The 24,475-nt window shown below is 33.2% G+C and overlaps 1 protein-coding gene across 4 annotated transcripts in view; it reads right to left on the bottom strand.

Moving 5' to 3' along the window:
* The window catches only part of LOC127710775 (phosphatidylinositol 4-kinase alpha-like), an 81,379-nt gene extending 74,489 nt beyond the window's left edge, over positions 1-6,890 (bottom strand). For 2 of the 4 annotated variants that reach the window (XM_052216732.1, XM_052216734.1), the window contains exons 1-6: positions 6,775-6,883; positions 4,566-4,682; positions 3,600-3,693; positions 2,780-2,865; positions 2,194-2,269; positions 777-806 (exon numbers count right to left, since the gene is read on the bottom strand). In XM_052216732.1, coding sequence (XP_052072692.1) covers positions 777-806; positions 2,194-2,269; positions 2,780-2,865; positions 3,600-3,693; positions 4,566-4,682; positions 6,775-6,867 — 496 coding nt within the window. In that variant the 5' untranslated portion in view covers positions 6,868-6,883. Of the gene's footprint in view, positions 1-776; positions 807-2,193; positions 2,270-2,779; positions 2,866-3,599; positions 3,694-4,565; positions 4,683-6,774 lie in introns of all 4 variants that reach the window. The other 2 variants (XM_052216731.1, XM_052216733.1) reach the window with 2 other exon arrangements.
* Between the last annotated feature and the right edge of the window lie 17,585 nt (positions 6,891-24,475).

Raw genomic sequence — 24,475 nt, 5'->3', positions numbered from 1 at the left:
GGCGTCTAGACTAAAATACACACGAAATGCTGATATATATTATCAAGTCTATGCATTGTTAATTGTTTATTTCAGACTTATTATAATTTGGGTATACGTTTTAGTATGTTATAAATCAAATATGAGAATTTGAGTCAAATCGGTGAACATGAATTTGACAGCTTAAGCCCCTTTAAGTAATGGAGTGATAAGACAACTGCTGACAACCTGGTCATTAAATTGTTTAAACTAGATATAAATGTACAGGCAGACCAGTAAAAAATAATTAGTTATTTCAAATCTAAATTTTAGGAATACTTCCAGTCAAGACTTTTTTAAACAAAAAAGTTAATAAGGTACATGTATCTATTGATTGATTATTTTTTGCTTTACATCCTGTGACAAATAAATGCATTCATGCATATTCATGAAAATATTGCCATGGATAAAAGGATCATCTTGGTTTAGGTAAATATCCAGTCAGTTGAATATCTAGCTTCTATTCTATATAGGGTAAAATGAATAAAAAGCAGCCCTTCAACAAAAGCTACCATAAGAAAGCTTTCTATTAAAACTAAAAAGTAAGTTGGTCATGTGCTAATCATTAGAAAATGTTTATTCAAATCTATTTTAATCTCTCTCTTCCATTATAAACATCATTTTACGTTTTCCCCATATATATTTGCCACATTATTTCATTTCTATGCTTTGTTGTAAAGTTTACCTTGTAACAACACAAATTTTGAACTGATTTCTATGATATAGCACAACAAAGATAAGGATGCACAGTATATTACCTGTTGGGTCATTATAATACCCCTGCTGCCCTACAAATTGTGTGACAAAGTATATTATTATATGACTATAACATTTCTCTTTTCTCATTGGCTAAAAGAATAAAGAATCTTCCTTGATAAAACATTATATTCACCACAGGAAAAATCATGAGAAATCAATAAAAGATTTGGAACAGCTAACGTGAACCTAAATAGTTATTTTCCTAGGCAACGTCAATGACCTAGGTTTAAATGTCATGCAAATTCTCAATTTTCTTTTTCTTCTTTTTCGGTGATTATCTTTTTAGTGAATTTTATCAAATATTTCAACTTATTTAAAGTTAACAACTGCCAAAGCAGATAATATATTTAGTATAAAAACAAGGAGCGGTTAAATATCTTGAAAAAAATACTAGAAAATTGGGGATGGATAAAAAAAAAGTCATATAATAAAACAATTGTTTTACTTTTGATATCAGTTGATACAATGATTTACCAACCCCAGTGATATGACATTTACCCTCTGCCATTGGCCTCTGTGAATATCATATCTCTGGGGTTGATAAATCATTGTATCAACCTCATCAAAAGTCAATAACTGTATAATATTCCTTGTTGTCCTCTTTAGTGTGTACCACAAAAGAATATTTGGGATCATGGTAAGTTAAAAATATTATCTTATTCTGAGAGGCTTGAATTTTATTATCTGATATACCAAGAAGATGTAAATATTAAAACTGTAAACGGTACCGATTACTTAAATGAAGGTCCTGACCTCTTTTGGATATATTCACTGAAATGCCAACATTATAAATAAAAGGTTTTGTAAATAGAGGTATGGAGGACCCTGCACCCCTCTATTGGCTAGTAATTGATAAATCAGAGACATCGACTTAAGCAGTGATATTTCTTCAGCCTACACATAGGAGCAAAATGACAAAATTCAACAAAGGTCCAACAAAATATAATTCCAGCAAATTTGCTAGAATGGCATAAGGGTAAGAGAAGATAGGCAATATCTGATTCCAAATTTCATGCATTTACAAACACTTTGGTTTTTACACTATACTAATTTTCTAATCTAGGTTCACTTTGCAAGAAACAACATTAAAGCATATTTCATACTTTTCAAATGTAAATTGTAGATTTAGAAGCACATTTATTAGCTATCTTCAGATAAACAATCTGTTATGACAACATATGAAGCAGAAATTCCTTAAAGAAGCTTGTGTGCTATGTTTATCTAATATTTTAATAAAATGATTGTGAGATTTTTGTTTGTTTCATAATTGAAATATATCTTATTTTTAACAGAATTGTATGAAGGTCAGTTTGAGCAGAACATGGCTCATACAGATCCATACAGAATGTTAATCATACATTCATTTCAATTCTTTTAAGTGCCAACAAAATTGCAACGTAATGCTTTCATAGTTACCTTTTGGAATATCATATTTGCTACCTTCACAAAGTTTTGTAATAACTTCTAACACCTCAAGCTGACATGATATGATCTAAAATAAAAGATATAAATACATACAACAAAATGACTATATCTTTTCAATACTTTAACCAAGAATTAAATCAAATCACAAGTAAAGAATGAGATGTAAAAATGATTGAGATGAGAGTTTGAAATAATAAATAAACACCTATCTATTGTTGTAGCTTCAGAACTGTAGCTCTTATGGTCCTTTAGATGTTTTTTGACAATTTACTGACTATGCTGTGTGCTGACATATGCATTGATATGGGTGTCTTGTTTTTCTATGTCATTGAGTAAAATTGCTGTCTCATTGACATATACCCATTATCTCCATTTATTAATTCAATTCACATGCTAATTTACACTGAATAGTTTTAGGTAATCACACCATAATTGATCATGTGATCACTTAAAAGACCAGGATGTTAGTACAAATGTCACATGATAACTTCAGTAAACTTCGGCTCTAATTTTAGAAAACAGTATTTACTAATTAATGACTGACTAAATGATTAGCTTTAGATGAAACATCTGTTACCTGCTCCCTGGCATCTGTATCTTCATATGCAACATCACTCAGTATTGTGTTGAGACAGAAACTAAAACATTCTGAGGATGGTAAAACTAAAAAAACAATAATATTGTTAGCAGAGAAATACTATGAATTTATAAAGAAATAAAGTAAGACTCAAACAGTTATCATTTTGTTAGTAGAAGAATACATGTACATTGAATTAACATTGATATTAATCCTGTATTCTAATAAAATTACATCACTGAGAAGAAAAATCGGTACTAGGTCAAATCTGAATCGTTATTTGTCATGTTTGTTTCACATATTTTTTCACTAAAATTAATGCATGTAATGTAATACACAAAACACTATTCTGGAATCAATGTGGATTATATACAACTCGTGGGAAAACAGCACATGCTTTTCAGAATCTTGTAAAACAATGTATTGTTCATATTCCACTTTTCAAAATTTGCAAGTACTGTTTATATCTTAGCTTGTTTGCTATATACTCTGTGAGAATATCCTCTTAAACATGTTAAATGCTATATTCTAGAACAAATACACACATTTACACATGCTAATCAAATTTTCATTGTAGTGTTCAGCTTTAATAAAATAATCATTTTATTTATGAAGTAAGATTTGACTGGATTTTCAATAAACATTAAGACTCCCTGGATTCCCATTTAATGAATAACTAAAAGTTTTTTGCTGGATTTCCATTTAGTGGTTACTTAAAATGTTTTTTTGATGGATTTCAAGTAATTTTCAAGGTATTTGCTGGATTTTCAATTAGTGGATAACTTAAAACGGATTTTGGAAAACCCTGTTTTGTACTTACTCCTCCCATGTACAGGTTTTTCTATGCCAACCCACTTTGCTTTAGTTAGACCTTGCAAAACATTTAGTAAATATGGTAAAATCTTCTCTTTATACTGAAATAAATTTTAAATATCAAATAATTAGAGAAAGAACTATAAATCAATTAATAAAATGTTAACCAAAAAAAGACTGCTGCATAAACAAGGTGTTGAAAATAAAAGTATGTCATAGTTTGTAAATAAATCAGCTCAGCTCTCCTATGACACCATTTTGCATACCATAATTGATGTGGGTCATTGGCATATCTTCATACTGGATTACAGTAAAAGTACTACAATTTGCTCGATTTACATGATTAACATCAAGATTCAACAAAACACCAATTGTGATATTATGTTTTCAAGAAATACAATTTTCAATTGGTTTACTCTGTAGCCACAAATTTAAGCACGTTATCAATTCTCTATAGTTAAATTTTCTTTCAAAGGCTTGGTAGGCTTAGTATTTTGATTTTTTTAAAGTATAACTATCCCATGATGATGAAACTTGTCCTTGTCCTATGTGCCATAAGGCATAGCAAGGACTAAGTAAATAAAAAGTAAAATCACAAAAATACTGAACTCCGAGGAAAATTCAAAAAGGAAAGTCCCCAATCAAATGGCAAAATCAAAAAAACAAACACATCAAACGAATGGATAACAACTGTCATATTCCTGACTTGGTACAGGCATTTTCTTATGTAGAAAATAAGTAAGTATCACATGATGATAAATATCCTTATCAACAGGATATTGTTAAAAGATATACAGTTATAACTGAAGAAATTTTAAAATATGGCATAAATGCTGCTTCATGCATTTGTACCTGGTTTTCTGTAAATGTAATGTACATGTAAATTGCTAATTAATTGAAACAATTTTTTCTCTTTTAAAAACACCAAGATGTAGTGAATTTTGTAGTGTAAGTATAATGTACATTTCCATACCTGCAATCCAGACTCTAGATAGAATATACCTAGAGCTATTACTGCATCTTGTCCACGCTTGTCAAAACGAAATCCTTTTGTTGTCTCCCTTGGACACAGATCTAAAAGTCTTGCTACCTGAAAAGACAATTTTCATTCTAGGTTTTATGAATTTTAACCAGAAAAGATTCAAAAACTACAACTTGAATCTTCTAGGAGGACAATTTGGATCATCTATAAAGGTCAAATTGACTCTTATGACTTGTTGACAGTATATTAGGTAAACTGAAAAGCAGGTCTCACATACCAAATAATAAGTCTGGTATCTTTCACAAGTTTTTTTTTGTTCAAAGTGTAAAAAAAAGTTTGGATGGTTGAGATATGTCATAAACTAGTTTAATCTCATCACATTTTCATGCTGCTTTCTTAATTAAGGAAACATCTGTTTAGGTTGAATTTATTTACAAATTTTAGACTGGGATGATTTCTCTGTTTATTGTTTATTGTTGTTGAAGACTGTAAGTTGCCATCTAATTTTTTTTGTTTCTTTCTGTCTTTCATGTCTTTTAAATGCTCTCTTTTTATTCATTGTCTGAAATACAGTATAGATGGTCAGAGTTAACTTTATAGACAGTTCAGGCTGACTTATTGACTTACTTCAAGTCTGTAAAAATAAAAAAATAATGCTGCATTAATGATTAATATTGAATTATAAAATAATAACAAGTAAAAAAACAAATTCAGCACAATCTTCCCTTTTTTTTGTGTATAAATTAAGTTTGTATAATAAATTAATAAAGATTTTATTTGAAATATAAAATCAGCAAGATGAAGCAGAAATTTGAATTCACAATTAACACATTATTTTGACGGCTCATTTCATTTGCAAATGCAGCAAGCATAGTAATAATAATATTTATTCAGGTACAGCCAATATATACAAATTCATAATACAACCTTAAAATATAGCAACGGTTGTGACATAGGCACCTCTAATGCCTTAACCCAAGGATGACCCATGAAAGCAAACAAGCTTATTTCCAATGGGGTCCTTATAGTCTTGATAATAAAATAAATAATTTATCATTCAATTTTATAGCATTAAATACATTTTGTAGTATCCATGAATTACAGCTTAAAACATTCGTATAAAAAGTAATCTAATAAAATATAAAATCTGCATCTGACATTTTTAGGTGAAATATAACATTGAATAATTTAAATACATGAAGTCCCAGGGTTTTCCATTCATTTTGGCCTTACAGGTTAAGTAGGCGGTCACAGAAAATTTTCCCCCTGAAAAAGTTTTGACATCTAGACTCATAGTCGTGGCATCTGGTGAATTCTAAGACAAGATTTCATGCTTGTCAAATGAACATATTATTAGAAGTACTTTTTTCTAAAAATTATGTCTGCACTTATTTAAAAGTTTGAAGTTTTCAGGCCTTGGTGAATCTATTCGAAATGTCAAGCAAGTCAATTATCATGCCACTGATTCATACGCGAATTAAACTGAACACAACAAAACAAATTGAAAAACAATCAAACTCATGCATGCAAATGTTATCAATATATTATCGTAAAATTGCACACTTTGTGTCGCTCAGTGGGGGAAAAATATGTAATTGAAAGTTTCATCATTCATCACATGGCTCACTCTCAAAATAATCCAATAAATAAAATATGCACCCATATTTATTTTTGCTGATGACGATTGAACCGACCAAAAAACTGTTTGAAACGGTCAATTTGGCCGGCGGCTGGTTCATATGGAAAACACTGAAGTCCTAAATTCTCTTTTTAAACTTTGTCTGTGTTGACATTTTAGACAGTGGGAGTTGACTTATTAACAGTTCAAGTTGATGTATAAATCTATAAATCTATACAAGTTGTCCCGATTCATTCAGATCATGACAGATGATCTTATATTATAATTCATCCTAACATTGTATCATGATTAACAATTTAAGGGGATAATTACTATGCATTATGCATTATTATAATATTCAGCTGTATTTCTAAATTATGTCTGCATTAAAATTGCAAGTCCAAATTCAGAAAAGGGATTTTGATTATTTTTTGTTTTAGAGGAAATAATACGTTTCAACAAGTGCCTGTGGTTTCAGATCAAACAGGATTTACAGACACAGTTACTATTTTTTCAAAGTAAATTATATCAACAAGAAAAATATAGTAAGAGAACCAATTTGCTTTACATAAATGTGCATACCTTTTCAATTGGAGCTGGATTTGAAGCTGCAGTTGCTCGGGCAAACTGTCGCAAAGCTTTCGAAAAGAAATTTTCGGCATCTGTCATTTTCATTTTGGGCCGTCAGTTATCCCCCATGGCCCACTTAATAACAAACCATTTTAGGTACACGTTCCGGAAAATTATAAAAATATGAAATGATTATGAGAAATTTTCCCAGAGCTAATAACTTCTTCTTCTTTCTGTAACTTACTCCTGTGGTTAGGAGCACATCAATTGCTTGATTATTCACAGTGGGCCTATGTTACACGGTCGAAAATAGTTAAAATCACTTACTTGCATGATATTTAAAAGACGATGGGCTTATAGTACACGGAAGATAATAAAAGTTATTCACTTTGTTTCTTCGTTTTACTCCGAAGTTTCTAATAGTATAAAATCTAAAATGTTCCTGATTCACTTTTAGATTACGATAGTAAAACCGTGGTCTGACACTATCAAATATCTGTAATTTTCTATGAGGCGCCGTTTTACTATTTATTTCTTATTTTCTGATATCAAAAAATATTTCTTGATATCAGGAATTCGATTTCTTGATATCAGAAAATAATCTTTATTTCTTGATATCAGAAATTCGATTTTTTTATATCAAAAAATCATTTTTTGATATCAAGAAATCCATTTTCTGAGATCAAAAAATAGATTTTCTAATATCAAATATTACTGACGATATTTTGATATCAAGAAATAAATTTTCTGATATCAAAAAATGATTTTTTGATATCAAAAATTCGAATTCCTGATATCAAAAAATGATATCAGAAAATAAGAAAAATATCAACGATTGCTCCCTGTGTGTCAATAAAAGCATCAACGTTCACCAATGCCTGAGCCCTTACATTAAGTCTGGTGTTTCGATCGTGTAATATATACGAAAGCATATATCAGAGTTCGGCTTCATTAGTCTTAATATAAGAAGTTTTGTGTTTTTTGTGTTTCACATATTTATTATTTTAAGGTTTATAGTCAACAATTGTAAGTTCTCGCTTCTTTTATAAGCAATTATTGGTTTCCTCTGAAACAGATTTGTGCAGTCAGGTTTTTTGCAAATATCAAGCCCCAGTGTTTTGTTCATCCTGTTTTTATATTTTTTTCCCGTTGTTTATGTTGAGGATTTAGTAAGTAAGTTAGTTCTGTTAAGTTTAAAAATAAGGAGATGTGATATGTTAGCCCATGAGACAACTAGCCACCAAAGTTCAAATGAAGTTGATGTAAGCAATTATAAGCAACCGTACGGCCTTCAACAATGAGAAAACCCCATACCATATAGTCGCCTATAAAAGGCCCCAATATGAAAAAGAAATAAACAACTCAATTTAGAAAGCTAAAGGCCTAATGATTTATAACAAAACAATTTACGTAAAACAAATATGGCAGACATCATTCGTAAATATAAATCAACATGCAGACTTCTTACACGTTCAGGTATTTCACATCCAATATTTTATGGAAATATTCTTTACAAAGCACAAAAATGTCGGCATTCACCTCAAAATCTAACCAAACCTTTAAACAGACTTATTCGGAAAAGATATACCGGTAGTTACGATACTGTTGTCAATTAGTCATTAATGATTGCATATTTTGGTATTAATATTGATTCACTCATAGGGTCTTTGCATCGGAAATAAACACATTTATTCTAAAAACAGTTGTTGGCATGATACGGTTTATGTTCTTCTCGTATATTTTATGATGGTATGATACTAAACTCCTAACGGGAGGGATTGTACTTGATTTTCTTATGATGAAGACATAATCTTTCAATCAGTTTAATTGAGTTCTGGAGCTGGCATGTCAGTAACTGCTAGTAGTCCTTTGTTCATTTATGTATCATTGTCATTTTGCTTAGTTTATCATTTTGCTTAGTTTATTTTGTTACCTATTCTGACATCGGACTCGGACTTCTTTTAAACTGAGTTTTACTGTGCGTATTGCTATGTTTTTCTTCATTCTACATTGGCTAGAGGTATAGGGGGGATTGAGATCTCACAAAACATGTCTAACCCCGCCGCATTTTTTCGCCTGTCCCAAGTCAGGAGCCTCTTGCCTTTGTTAGTCTTGTATGTTTTTTAATTTTAGTTCATTGATATGTTTTGGAGTTTAGTGTGACGTCCATTTTCACTGAACTAGTACACAATTTTATTTAGGGTCCAGCTGAGGACCACCTCCGGGTGCGGGATTTTCTCGCTGCGTTGAAGACCCATATTGGTGGCCTTCGGCTGTTGTCTGCTCTTTGATCGGGTTGTTTTCTCTTTGACATATTCCCCCCATTTCCATTCTCAATTCCATGAACCAAGACAATGCACTAAACTGCAGGCTCCGGACTTGGAACAGACACATAAAGAATGTGGCGGGATTAAACATGTTTGAGCGCTCAACTATCCCCCTAACTTGGGACACTGATGTTATATTACATAATAGTGTAAGAACAAACGTGGCAGGGTAACAACAACAAAAAGACACAAATTACAGATGTGATAGTGACAACTAGTTCAAAGCCAACAACAATATAAAAAAAAACTTGTCTTGTATTTTCAAAAGATTTGTCTATTTCGTTTTTTTACGAGACTGCTAGTATTTCTTATGAAACACGTCTTCCATAAATCTTTTAAATACATATGAGCTTTTTCTGTGAAGTAATGAAACGTTTCAGTAGGTTGGATGTACGTTTTCATCTCTAAAATACCTTCATTTTGGAAAAGTTTGTCTTTATATTGAAAGGATTGTCAAGAAATTTTCACTTCATTTTGAGAAAAGTGGTAAGTACAATTTAGTAGGGTATATATTTCGACTCTTCAAAATTCAAGAGTCTATCCTAAATTGAGGTAAATTATATGATCTTCCAAGTACCGTTTCGATTCCTAACATCACTGGAGAGACATTAATTGTCGAAATCCGGATATGGTGTACAAATTTTTGCACCTCATGTTTGCGGTATACCATCTTTTCCGCAAGTTTATTGTTTTCTGTTTGGTATTAAATTAATAATTTAGATCAATTTTGTTACATCTTGTAATCCGTTTATTTGGCAATCGCCAATGACAGTCAGCAGGGTTTAAGAACGTCCGTTGTTCGACCTGTTAGTCAAATGCGTTTTGTTAAAATATACTTTTTCACTTTTTTTATCTTTTGGAAAATGTTGTTTTTGCTGTATTTAGACCCCTCTACCAAGAAATTTGTTTTGCATGCACACGTATAAAAATTGCGGTTTTTATCCAACGCAATCATAGGTTTGAACGTTGTTTTCAATTTAGACTTGTTTATGCATTGTATTAGATATATAAGGCGAAAAGATCGTGTATATCGCCAGTTAAATCTGAATATATTATCGAGCCATCGTAACTAAATCTTGAAAACATTTTCCAGATGTAGTAAATTCTTAGGTCGACATATCCGGCCAATTCAGATTGTACGACACAAGAGTAAATATGTTTTATTTAGGAATGATTTTAAAAAATCTTCCATATATTGTCTTTTAGTGCATGGGTCTTGAATTTCGTAATAAGTTTGATCAAACTGAAGATAAGTGTAAATATTTTTTTTTTGCTTCTAATATTGTTATTAAATAGCAGTTTTCCGGAGACTTTGAAGTCTTATTCATGTTTATAAAACTTGAAGTGTATAAGCATTTTGTTTTTGTAACAAGGGACACAATGTCATCAATATAATGACCAATACCGTGTATAGTGGTACTCCACACTATAAAACAATTGGTCTACCGGGAACATTATTTCAGATATTTCCTGATGTTTTGCCTCATTGGTGAGCCTGAATGTTTTAAATGACACACAGGGAGCCATCATTCATTTATTTCTTATTTTCTGATATCAAAAAATAATTTTTTGATATCAGGAATTCGAATTCTTGATATCACAAAATCATTTTTTTATATCACAAAATCTATTTCTTGTTATCAAAAAATCAAAAATATTTTCTGATATCAAAAATTCGAATTTCTGATATAAAAAATAGAATTTTTGATATCAGAAAATCATTTTTTGATACCAGAAAATAGGTAATAAATAGTAAAACGGCGCCTCATATGTCTCTCCATTCAATACATCAGCTACCACTATGTATATAACAATTGACTGTATATCTATTAACTTCCCTATATCAAACAGTTGCGGATTCAGAAGGAGGGGTTCCGGGGGTTGGAACCCCCCTTTTCTTTGACGATCAATGCATTTGAATGGGGACATATAGTTGGAACCCCTCCCCCCTTTTATCCTGGGTTAGGAACCCACCCTTTATAAATGACTGGATCCGCCCCTCTCAACGTATTCCTAAGTACATATATATCACAACTGTCCTCCATGTACTTCATTACACAATCATATAGTCAAATATTACTTGACTAAAATATATATATATATCTGTCTCAGTACTAGCAAATGCAACTTGTACCATGTCTACCATGATCTATTTTTATTATTACAAATTACTTAATTTCATTTACTTTGATACTAGCTGAGACTGCTATAATAGTATATATAGTAGTCTAAGATATTAGATGTTTATCAATTAAATAAAAACTAAATCATGTTATAATGTGTTCAACCTATTTTTATTTTACTTATATATTATGTTCGAAAAATTATATTGTAATTATTCTGCCCATTTTGGGCGCCGTGAATGACAAATAAATTAATTGTTTCTTTGTGTTGTTCTATTACATATTGGCATGGTTATTAATAAGGGATCATCTTAAGAAGATAGCCAACCCCCTATCGAAAAGAAATCAACTTGCCTTCTTGACCTGAGGAGAGACATCCTCAACATCAACAGTAACATACGGAGTACCTCAATGGATAGTCATAGGTCCTCTTTTCGTATTGGTATATATCAACGACCTTCCTTTGCTAGAAACATGAAAAGTCAGGCAGTTTGCAGATAGTTGCTTAGTGTACCGCAGGATAAAAAAATAGTGTGCTGATGATGAGAACAAATGTCCTGGTTTAGTGCACCGATGTCCTGGTTCTGTGCTCTTTATTTTATTGTAAAAAAAGTGGCAAATATTCAAGATATTCAAGATAATTGATGCTCAAAATGTGTGTAATTGATACATTGATAGAAAATGAGCACCTAGCATTCATTTGGTGGCTGCATCGATCATTTCAGATGTGCATAGTTAAGACTATTTTGTACATTTTCAATTTATTAATAAGAAAATATACACATAATTGCATATACTGCAGGTTCATGGTCACCAAAAACAGTAGAAAATACCGTATGCCTATGTGGTCATCAAAATTATAAAAAAAAAAACATGTGGTTAATCAGGGACTAAGTATAGAAAGTCCCTGAGCTAATACAAAACTAAATATTCTTTAAATCAATTTGTCTAGGACTGAAAGCTCGAAATATGAAAGGCTATTTTATCTTTTAAAATGGTACGCTTAAAATGACTCTGACGATTATGACGATTATGACATGGGAACGTGGTGTCATCTTTCAGGGGTCCAGTAAGACTTTAAAGTTGTACCATATACCATGTAATATGAAAATATACTGTACATATCATAGTAAACTAAAACTGACCAAACAAGTTAAACTTGATCAATGGGTTATGTGTATATAACCGAGGGAAAATAAATGGTACATTTAGAACGGCAATAACGATCTTTACGTAGGGATAATTTAGTTCCAAACTTAAATTTTGAATCCATACTGAATCATAGAAAAATGGGTTTGAACCGACATCCAAGATTCTGTAATGAGGAGTACCTATATTGCATACATGCATTACAACACACCCATAAAAATCAAACAACTGATGTAAATGTAAAACATTTGTAAGATGTCTAATTCTGGACGTGTTAAGAACAATTTGACAATAGTATATATGGTAACTATTAATTGTGTAAGAAAAGTATGAGGTGCGCATTTAGTCAAAAATATTGTATTTCAGGACATCCATAATTCGGATTCAGGATATATATACCCAATTCATTAAAGTTCTCCTGAAATATTTAAGAACCTTCATTATTCGTATTCAGTATAATTATCATGAATTATTTCAGGCCCTCCACAAATAATCGGTCAAAATTGCTTTATTTCATGGATATCCGCTGAATTCGAGTTATGGAGGTCACAAAACATTTCGAGAGCCCCTTAAATACAATAATTTCACTAAATACGCGCTTCATAGAAATCATTGCCTTTCACATATATAGAATAGAATATATATAAATTACTAATTTTTAAAAGTCGATTTTTTTTATGTTTTATGGACGTTTCAGTAAATTTTCTTTTTTACACTGGAGACTTCATCTGTTGATATATTATGTGATTGTTTTGTGTATCTTTTAAGTACGTGTAACTATGTTGAACGACGTCTATAATAACAAATAATGAAAACACGAATTGTTTAGTCTCTAAGTAAACCTACAAGATTCCTGTCGCTTGTTTCAGAGAATTTGGCAGTGTGACATTGGAGAATATAGACCGATGATGATCGATGTTTGCATGCTTAGCGTTCAGTGGCAATATTTCTTGCATGTTCAGGAAGAGAACAAATTCAAAATAAAAGAACAGAGTTCCAATGTCCTCCGCGTTGCACATATTTTATCTATCCAAGTTAAAAGGGCAATAACTAAAAAATACACTTTTTTTTTTGTTCTTTATAATGGTTCATAAATATCTTAGAGAAATGAATGCTTCAGGGCAAGTTCAATGTGATTTCCGATATAATTAATATTTCGAAGGGTACGTTATACATTTTGTCTTATATCTACAGTATATCCTGTTTTATTTTAGAAAATGAACAATGTCGCTCTCATGAAAGAAATTTAAGCGTGCGTGACAACATATATAGACTCTTATAAATAAGTATCACATAACTCTTTCAAATCCTGCTATCAAAATACCGGGACCTCGAACAGTGTATAACTAAGTTCGGGTACATGTATGCTTTGTTTATTAAATGCGAAGTAAACCTGAAAATTATGTTCCAAAAATCAGACGACACGACCGTTTATATATATTTCCTCAGATAGACTTAGAATCAAAGTGAACAAGATAGATACAATAGTTTTTCTCGACAAAACAGAATATGTCTCAGGTGCACCTCAAATGAAATTTATGATGAAAAACACTTTTTATTTTCATGTACATCATCTTTAACTAGAAGAAACTGTATGTACTCCATGATCAACTCACTGTGTCCTAACTTTAAGCACTTGATTCCTAGCCAAAAACTAATGTAGAAAATGTTGATATATTGATATCTGTTTGTAATCTGATTGATGAAGGCAAAATATAGATCTAGCGTATCTGCATTAGGCACAAGGATGGCATGTTGTTTTTTTTGTAGACTCACCTATGATAATAATAGTGTACCTTCTTGTATTTATTTTATCATTGACAATCAGAATTATTCCCATATTTTATATTTAAGTGTTTTTCTATTTGGTACTATGAAAACTTTGGCATGTCATTTTGCATTGTCCCTTGGTGCCTCTTGCAGTCGGGTCATCTTACAATATGTATCAACCCCATCTGCATCAGGCACCAGGATGACATACCAGGTTTTTGCATCTGCTCATAATATCATAACCAATTTATCTATTTTACATTCATGTATACCATGTGAGTCTATCTCCCACCTTGTCATGCAGCACCGTCCGTTGGTGGCTTTTGCAGTTAAGCAAAACATCCAATGATTGCCAATTTATTTTAGAATTTTTTTTCATGTCGGGGTGTACCTGAGAAGGAGGGAATATATATATTTATGTATCTTCTTCTTCTTCTTCTTCTTCTTCTTCTATATAATTCTTAAGAAATAAGAGAAACATAATATTTTTGTAACTCGCAACTTGACCATCGTAACTCGCAACTGGACTTTCGTAACTCGCAACTCGACGTTCGTAACTCGCAACTCGACGTTCGTAACTCGCAACTCGACCTTCGTAACTCGCAACTCGACTTTCGTAACTAGCAACTCGACTTTCGTAACTCGCAACTCGACTTTCTTAACTCGCAACTCGACTTTCGTAACTCGCAACTCGACTTTCGTAACTCGCAACTCGACTTTCTTAACTCGCAACTCGACTTTCTTAACTCGCAACTAGGCCTTTTCAACTCGAAACTGGACAATAAGAAACCCTCGTTTCCAAGGGTCATAACTCTTTCGTTCATTGGCACCGATTTTCGAACTCGTCCCAGACATTGCTGATATAAACCTATAATATAAGTTATATAAAAATCTGCAAAGAATTGTACTTATGAGAGCGCTAAAAGACCGGACGGACGGACGAACGGATGCCCGGTATTTCTATCCCCCGCAACGCGTTACGCGGGGGACAATAAATACAATGGTTACTGATAGATCCTGTAATAGAGGTCGACCGGGATGAAGGGCCGAACATTTTGACTGCCACTGGAAAATGAGGTATTGGATAAGAACAGAAATTTAGCCTTGCAACAGGCCACATATGTACCCCTCTATGAGTTGTTGCAAGGGTTCTTAATAACAGGCAGAGCGTGGCACTCTACCTACAAGAGTTATCAGATCAAAAGTCCCCATTTCAACCGGGCGTGGCTGCAACCAAACGGACGCCCAACTTTGGCAAGGGTTTAACAGCCGGTCGGAAAAAGACAAGCAGAATTCTATTCCCCAGTCATCCTTAGGGTAAAGAAACGTAGAAGACAAAATCTTAAGTAAAATGAAACCGTTAATAACACTTTTAAAGAATGTTTGCTGAATTACTGAAAGCAGCTCGGTATTTAACCTGCTGATATCGATAGGTTACTGTATGACCTAGGACAAACAGATTTATGCATTAGTCCCACAAGAGACGTAGAATACGATTGTACGATTGTATATGTCTCTGGTTCCCCCCAGTAAGGACATACCGGTACTTACACATCACTACAATCCCAAAATGAAATAAAATTTAGCGCGAGTTTAGAACAATATCATTGTTGTAAGATCTTAGTAATGAAAACTGATATGGACGGTGTCCATAGATATAAGAAGATGTGGTATGAGTGCCAATGAGACAACTCTCCATATAAGTGACAATTTGTAAAAGTAAACCATTATAGGTCAAAGTACGGTCTTCAACACGGAGCCTCGGCTCACTCCGAACAGTAAGCTATAAAGGGCCCCAAAAAATGACTAGTGTAAAGCCATTCAAACTGGAAAACCAACGGTCTTATCTATACAAGAGGCTCTCAAGAGCCTGAATCGCTCACCTGTATTTCAGAGGAGAAGATTTTTAAATGTTAGCAAACTTGATGAACAAATTGTGTAAAATTGTCTTTAAAGGGCAATAACTCCTTAAGGGGTCAATTGACAATTATGGTCATGTTAACTTTTTTGTAGATCTTACTTTGCTGAACATTATTGCTGCTTACAGTTTATATATATCTATAATAATATTCAAAATAATAACAAAAAACTGCAAAATTTTGTTAAAACTACCAATTTGGTGGCATCAACCCAACAATGGGTTGTTCGATTCGTCTGAAAATTTAAGAGCTGATAGATCTTGACCAACTGAACAATTTTACCCCATGTCACATTTGCACTAAAAGCTTTCGTTTTTGAGATATAAGCCAAAAACTGCATTTGACCCCTATGTTCTATTTTAGCCATGGCGGCCATGTTTGTCGATGGATCAAAACTTCGGATTCAATTTATAAACTAGATACCCTAAGGAACATTTAGTTAAAGTTTGAAGGTATTTGGCCCAGTAGTTTCAGAGGAGAAGATTTTTGAAATAGTTTACGACAGACGACGACGACAGACGACGGACGACGACGGACGCCAAGTGATGGCATAAGCTCACATGAAACTAGAAAATGCTTGTTTTTTGCCCCTTTTTGGCCCCTAATTCCTAAAATTTGGAGGCAATTACCCCCAAAATCAATCCCAGCATTCCCTTTGTGATATGGAACCTTGTGGTACAATGTCAGAGAGATCCATACACTTACACACAAGTTATTGTCATGAAACTAGAAAAATGCTTGTTTTTTGCCCCTTTTTGGCCCCTTATTCCTAAAATTTGGAGGCAATTACCCCCAAAATCAATCCCAGCATTCCCTTTTCTAGTTTCATGACAATAACTTGTGTGTAAGTGTATGGATCTTTATGAAATTGTACTTCAAGGTTCCATATCACAAAGGGAAAGCTGGAATTGAAGATGGGGGTAATTGCCCAAAACGTTTAGGAATAAGGGGCCAAAAATAAGCATTTTTCTAGTTTCATGACAATAACTTGTGTGTAAGTGTATGGATCTCTCTGAAATTGTACTGCAAGGTACCATACCACAAAGGGAAGGCTGGGATTGATTTTGGGGGTAATTTCCTCAAAATTTTAGGAATTAGGGGCCGTAAAGGGGCAAAAAAACAAGCATTTTTCTAGGTTCAGGACAATAACTTGTGTGTAAGTGTATGGATCTTTATGAAATTGTACTGCAAGGTTCCATATTACAAAGGGAAAGCCGGGTTTGAGTTTGGGGGTAATTGCCCTAAACGTTGAGGAATTTGGGGCCAAAAAAGGGCCAAAAAACAAGCATTTTTCTAGTTTCCAGACAATAACTTGTGTTCAAGTGTATGGATCTCTCTGAAATTGTACTGCAAGGTACCATACCACAAAGGGAGGGCTGGGATTGAGTTTGGGGGTGATGAATCAAAAGGGGGTTCTAAAAATTATGGGGGGGGGGGATTTTTTTTTCCTTTTTTTTCTTTAAAATTTTCCATTTTAAATTGGTTATTTCTGATTTATATATGTAAGACTCTAAAGTGCGATGGTACTCTAAAGTGTGATGGTCACGCTAAAGTACGATGGTCTACGCTAAAGTGCGATGGTGTCAGACGCTAAAGTGCGATGGTTGTTTTTTTTTAAGTGCGATCAGATATCACGCTAAAGTGCGATGGTATGACACGCCAAAGTCCGATGGTGTAACGGGAATGTGGTTCAGTCAATGGTTTTCGTTTGTTGCTGAGTTCCTATTACATTTTCGTTTATTGTTTTATTTATCAAGCCGTAGTCTTTCTCTTTTGAATTGTTTTACACTGGTCATTTTATAACCCTATATAACTTGTTATGCGGCATGGGCCAAGGCTTTACGTTGACGGCCGTATGATTATTAGTTGCATACATGAACGACATTTGGGGTTGGATTGATAGTTTATACTACATCTTCTTATTTTTATTTAAAGTACGATAGTTGTCCAAAAAGTGTAATGGTTAAACTGCAGTATAGTGGGTATATCCGGAATTTAGTAGAACCCCACAATGGGTTGTTCGATTTGTCTGAAAATTTCAGAGCTGATAGAAATTGACCAACTGAACAATTTTATCCCAGGTCAGATTTGCTCTAAAAGCTTTAGTTTTTGAGATATAAGCCAAAAACTGCATTTGACCCTTATGTTCTATTTTTAGCCATGGCTGCCATGTTTGTCGATGGATACAAACTTCGGATACAATTTATAAACAAGATACCCTAAGGAACATTTATTTAAAGTTTGAAGGTAATTGGCCCAGTAGTTTCAGAGGAGAAGATTTTTAAATGTTAGCAAACTTGATGAACAAATTGTGTAAAATTGTCTTTAAAGGGCAATAACTCCTTAATGAGTCAATTGACAATTATGATCATATTAACTTTTTTGTAGATCTTACTTTGCTGAACATTATTGCTGCTTACAGTTTATATATATATCTATAATAATATTCAAAATAATAACAAAAAACTGCAAAATTTTGTTAAAACTACCAATTCGGTGGCATCAACCCCACAATGGGTTGTTCGATTTATCTGAAAATTTCAGAGCTGATAGATCTTGACCAACTGAACAATTTTACCCCAGTCAGATTTGCTCTAAAAGCTTTAGTTTTTGAGATATAAGCCAAAAACTGCATTTGACCTCTATGTTCCATTTTTAGCCATGGCTGCCATGTTTGTCGAAGGATCAAAACTTCGGATACAATTTATAAACTAGATACCCTAAGGAACATTTAGTTAAAGTTTGAAGGTATTTGGCCCAGTAGTTTCAGAGGAGAATATTTTTGAAATAGTTTACGACGACAGCAGACGACGATGACGGACGCCAAATGATGGCATAAGCCCACATGGGGCCCTTCGGGCCCCGGTGAGCTTAAAACGAGAAACATGAAACACTTATGAACCATATAAACAAACGACAACCACTGAACATCAGGTTCCTGACTTAGGAGAGGTGCAAACAAATGCAGCGGGTTTAAACGTTTTAATAGGTACCAACCTTCACCCTTACCTGACACATAACTGTTAAAATTATGGTAAGAGTTGACGTTTTTTACTATAAAAATTCGTAAGGGTTCCGCGGAACCCAGTGTCTCGCCTACTTTTACTGTTAATCGCAGGCTCAACAAAAATAAGGAAGTAAATCAATAAAAATATTCCTCTTGATACTATCTTTTGATTGTAAGAAGCTTCTGTCCAAGTTTGGTGAAAATCCAGGATAGTTTATGAATCTAATAAATGTTTAAAAACTTTAACTGCAGACTGAATGTAATGTTAACTGGAAGAAAACAAAATTTCCTTCTAGATACTAGCATTTGATCATAAACAAGCTTCTGTCCAAGTTTGGTACAAATCCAAAATAGTATAAGAAGGTTATTAAAATTTTAAAAACTTTAACCACAGAGTGAATATGTTGTTTCCTGGCAGAAAATCTACGTCCATTTACAAGTAAAATACGGAAAAAATGGATTTATTTTTTTACAAAATTTCCTTCTAGATACTATCTTTTGATCATAAACAAGCTTCTGTCCAAGTTTGATACAAATCGGAAATAGTATAAGAAAGTTATTAAAATTTTAAAAGCTTTAACCACAGAGTGAATGTGTTGTTTCCTGGCAGAAAATCTAAGTCCATTTAAAAGAAAAATAAGGAAAAAATGGATTTATTTTTTTACAAAATTTCCTTCTAGATACTATCTTATGATCATAAACAAGCTTCTGTCCAAGTTTGGTACAAATCCAGGATAGTTTAAGAAAGTTATTAAAATTTTAAAAACTTTAACCACAGAGTGAATGTAATATTTCCCGGCAGAAAAACTAAGTCCATTTATAAGTAAAATACGGAAAAAATAGAATTTTATTTTTACAAAATTTACTTCTGGATACTATCTTATGATCATAAACAAGCTTCTGTCCAAGTTTGGTAGAAATCCAGGATAGTTTAAGAAAGTTATTAAAATTTCAAAAACTTTAACCACAGAGTGAATATTTGTGGACGCCGCCGACGACGACGACGACGACGACGACGACGCCGACGGAATGTAGGATCGCTATGTCTCGCTTTTTCGACTAAAGTCGAAGGCTCGACAAAAATGGTAGAAATTCTGAAATTTAGAAAAATTAAGTTACAGAACGGAAACTAAAAATTTTGCAATTTTTCGATGTATAAAGTGGCATAACTCGATAATGATTAAAGTGACGCCACCAAAATTCAACTTGATCTGTGTTTTGTGGTAAAACGCATTGTGTATAAGTTTCATAACATTTGGTTGAGGCAACTTAAGTTAGAAAACGGAAACTAAAAATTTTGCATTTTTTTCAATTTATAAAGGGGCATAACTCGAGAATGATTAAAGTGAACCCACCTAAATTCAAACTTGATCTTTATTTTGTGGTAATAAGCATTGTGTATAAGTTTCATAACATTTGGTTGAGGCAAACTTCAGTTAGAGAACGGAAACTAAAATTTTGCAATTTTTCCATTTATAAAGAGTCATAACTCTAGAACAGTTAAAGTGACACCACCAAAATTCAAACTTGATCTGTGTTTTGTGGTAATAAGCATTGTGTATAAGTTTCATAATATTTGGTTGAGGCAAACTTAAGTTAGAGAAAAAAAACTAAAAATTTTGTAATTTTTCCATTTATAAAGGGGCATAACTCTAGAACAGTTAGAGTGACACTACCAAAATTCAATCTTGATCTGTGTTTTGTGGTAATAAGCATTGTGTATAAGTATCATAACATTTGGTTGAGGGAAACTCAAGTTAGAGAACGGAAACCAATTTTGGGACGTACGTACAGACGGACAAGGGTAAAACTTATGCCCCCTCCAATACTGCGGGGAACAAAAAATAACATTTTAAATAACAATCTTTACATTAAACGTATCAAAAACAGAATTTAATATTGGTAAAACACTTTCACTGACCTAAATGGAAAATTAATATTTAAATATGTTTTCCAAAAGGTTTCATACTTTTATATTAAAGATGACACAATTTTGTCAGTTATGTAGTCCAGAGTTGGGTTTGTGCATACATTTTTTTATTAAGCCTCAAATCTGTGTCCCTTTCAACAATGCCATATTTGCCGACTCCAAAACGCCATCAATGAATAATTTTTGTTGTCAAAGACATTAGTACTACTTAAATTCAAAAGAAATCAATATAAGGCCATCAAAAAGTCAATGCATGTTGAACTATGTATTTAGGAACCAAGTTTCTCGCAATAATAAAATTATTAAACAAAACTTATACTAACTTCCCATCTTTCAGTCAGTATAAAAAGCCGTATTATCAAGTTAAAATTTTTAAATCGAAGAAAAGTAGTGAAAACAAGAGTGTGAAAATGTGTTTTTCTCTCAATACAGACATTTTAACCATAATTGCTCTTTTGGTGTAAAAAAAAAAGTAAAGAAGACTTGAATTACAAACTAAACTCGAGTACTTTTGAGTCTTCTTGTTAGTTGAGTTTTGAACTTTGTGTCGATCTGATGAGCCAAGCCCTTTCCAACTGATTTTTAGTTTGTTCTCATGCTGTATTGTTACACATATCCCATATCATGTGGGGAAGGTCGAGCGCTTAAACCTGACTGCATAAATTTCTATGTGCCGGTCAAAAGTCTTGTCACATTACTGAAAGTCTACTTTACTTAAGAGGACACGGATTTCAATACATAGATGGCCACATTTCAGGTTCACTACGTCATGCGACACAGAACTGTGAAAAGGTCAGATTTGATGCTTGACATAAGGCCACATATTTGAGTGTCAAAACGTCATGGTACACAGATTCCAGAAAGGACACAGAATTGAGGCTGCACGTCATAGATTTGACTCTTACATATATAATATATGCTCATAAATATCACAAATTTAGCACAGTAGAATGATTTCTTCAAACTTAATATAAAATAAGGAAATGTGGGGTAATTCCCAATGGGACATTTGTAACTATCCAATAGTACATATTACTTGGATTTAAGTAATTGTCACTGTACAGCAAAACACATGCATGTCCCATATAGTCAGCTTTAAAAGGCCCGACATGAAAAATGTAAAACAACTCAAGCAAAAAATAAAATGCTTCGCTGAGCGCAGCCTGATACGACAGCAGAGGTCGAACCCTGAACAGTTGGGACAAATTTGGACACAATATTCAAGCTTGATACTGTCTGAATTTGGATTGTGATAAAATTTTTGACATTATATAGGTTTCTGACACAACATAAATGTGGTCAAAGATCTTTCAAATCTATTGCGCAATACTGTGCAATGGAAGATTTCTTCTTGAAAATTTTCAAAAGTTCGAAATATGAAAAATTTTGAAAAAAAAATATGAATCCCCTAAAAAAATTGGGAGAAAAATCCTCCACCCCCCCCCCCCCCCCCCAACTTTTTGAAACCCTCCTTGGAACAATAACCCCATTACTCAATCCCAGCCTTTCCTTTGTAGTATGGAACCTTGTAGTACAATTTTAGAGAGATCCATACACTTAAACACAAGTTATTGTCTGGAAACTAGAAAATGCTTGTTTTTGGCCCTTTTTGGTCCCTAATTCCTACATGTTTTGGGCAATTAACCCCAAACTCAATCCCAGACTTTCTTTTGTGGTATGGAACCTTGTGTTACAATGTCAGAGAGATCCATACACTTACACACAAGTTATTGTCTGGAAACTAGAAAAATGCGTTTTTGGCCCCTTTTTGGAACTTAATTCCTAAACTGTTGGCCCCATAACCCCTTAGCTGAATCCCAACCTTCTACTTGTGGTATTAAACATTGTGGTACAATTTCAGAGCAATCGAAATACTTATACACAAGTTATTATCCTGAAACTAGAAAAATACTTGTTTTGGGCCCTAATTCCTAAACGGTTGGGACCATCATCCCCAAAATCAATCCCAACCTTCCTTTTGTGGTATTGAACCTTCTTGAAAAATTTCATAGAGATCCATTTACTTAAACTAAAGTTATTGTCCAGAAACCAACGTGTCTTCGGACGACGATGCAGATGACGACATCATACTATTATACGATCCCAAAAATTTTTTTGGCGGTCGTATAAAAACCAACTGCCTGATTTATGACAAAACAATAAATGAAATAAATGTGGATAGTGTCCACATGTGGACACAGATGATGCCCCCGCTTGCATATCATATAGTTATAAAGGGACATAACTGAAGAACAGTAAAAGTGACGTTATCCAAATTTAAACTTGATCTGAGTTTTGTGTGTAAGTCTCATAACATTTGGTTGAGGCTAACTTAAGTAGAGAACAGAAACTAAAAATTCAGCAACTTTTCTATTTATAAAGGGGATTAACTCAATAATGGTTAAAGTGACACTACCCAAATTCAACTTGATCTGTGTTTTATCAGTGGAAGTCAAAATTAAACATTGCATTGTATAAAGCATTGATTGTAGTTGATTTAACTATAATCATGGACAAAGGAAGATAACTCCAATTTTAAAAATAACTTGATATTTAGAAAATAAAAATTTTGCAATTTTTTCCATTTATAAAGGGGCATAACTCTAGAACAATTAAAGTGACGCCACCAAAATTCAAACTTGATCTGTGTTTTGTGGTAATAAGCATTGTGTATAAGTTTCATAACATTTGGTTGAGGCAAACTTAAGTTAAGAGAACGGAAACTAAAAATTTTGCAATTTATCCATTTATAAAGGGGCATAACTCTAGAACGGTTAAAGTGACGCCACCAAAATTCAAACTTGATCTGTGTTTTGTGGTAATAAGCATTGTGTATAAGTTTCATAACATTTGGTTGAGGCAAACTCAAGTTAGAGAACGGAAACCAATTTTGGGACGTACGGACAGACGTACGTACAGACGGACAAGGGTAAAACTTAATGCCCCCACCGCTACGGCGGGGGCATAAAAATAAATGTGGAACGTGTCAATGGGAGACAGATGTCAGATGCCCCCGCTTGCATATCATATTAAGATTTAAAGGGACATAACTGAAGAACTGTAAAAGTGACGCTACCCAAATTTGTACTTGATCGGAGTTGTATGGTAATAAGCATTGTGTATAAGTTTCACAACATTTTGTTGAGGCAAACTAAAGTTAGAGAACGGAAACCAACTTTGGGACGTACGGACAAGGGTAAAACTTAATGCCCCCTCTACTAAGGCGGGGGCATAAAAACAGATATAACAGACGACAACAAACAACCACTGAATTAAAGGTTCCCAACTTCAGATTGGCACATAATGTGACTGGATTAAACATGTTTGTTAGAGGTCAACCCTCCTCTAACCTGGGACAATTGTGTAACAGCACGACATAAGAACAAAGTTATGCCACAATATTTTCAGTCTGCTATCTGGGGATGTCTGTTACAGCAACTGACATCATGTTAACCCCTGTGATGTAAGAGATCAAACAAACACATAAA

The sequence above is a fragment of the Mytilus californianus genome, unplaced genomic scaffold (genome assembly GCF_021869535.1).
Source record: "Mytilus californianus isolate M0D057914Y unplaced genomic scaffold, xbMytCali1.0.p SCAF_8, whole genome shotgun sequence".
Taxonomy (NCBI): domain Eukaryota; kingdom Metazoa; phylum Mollusca; class Bivalvia; order Mytilida; family Mytilidae; genus Mytilus; species Mytilus californianus.
The sequence above is the reverse complement of the archived record's forward strand: the minus strand, read 5'-3'. Positions and strand labels throughout refer to the sequence as shown.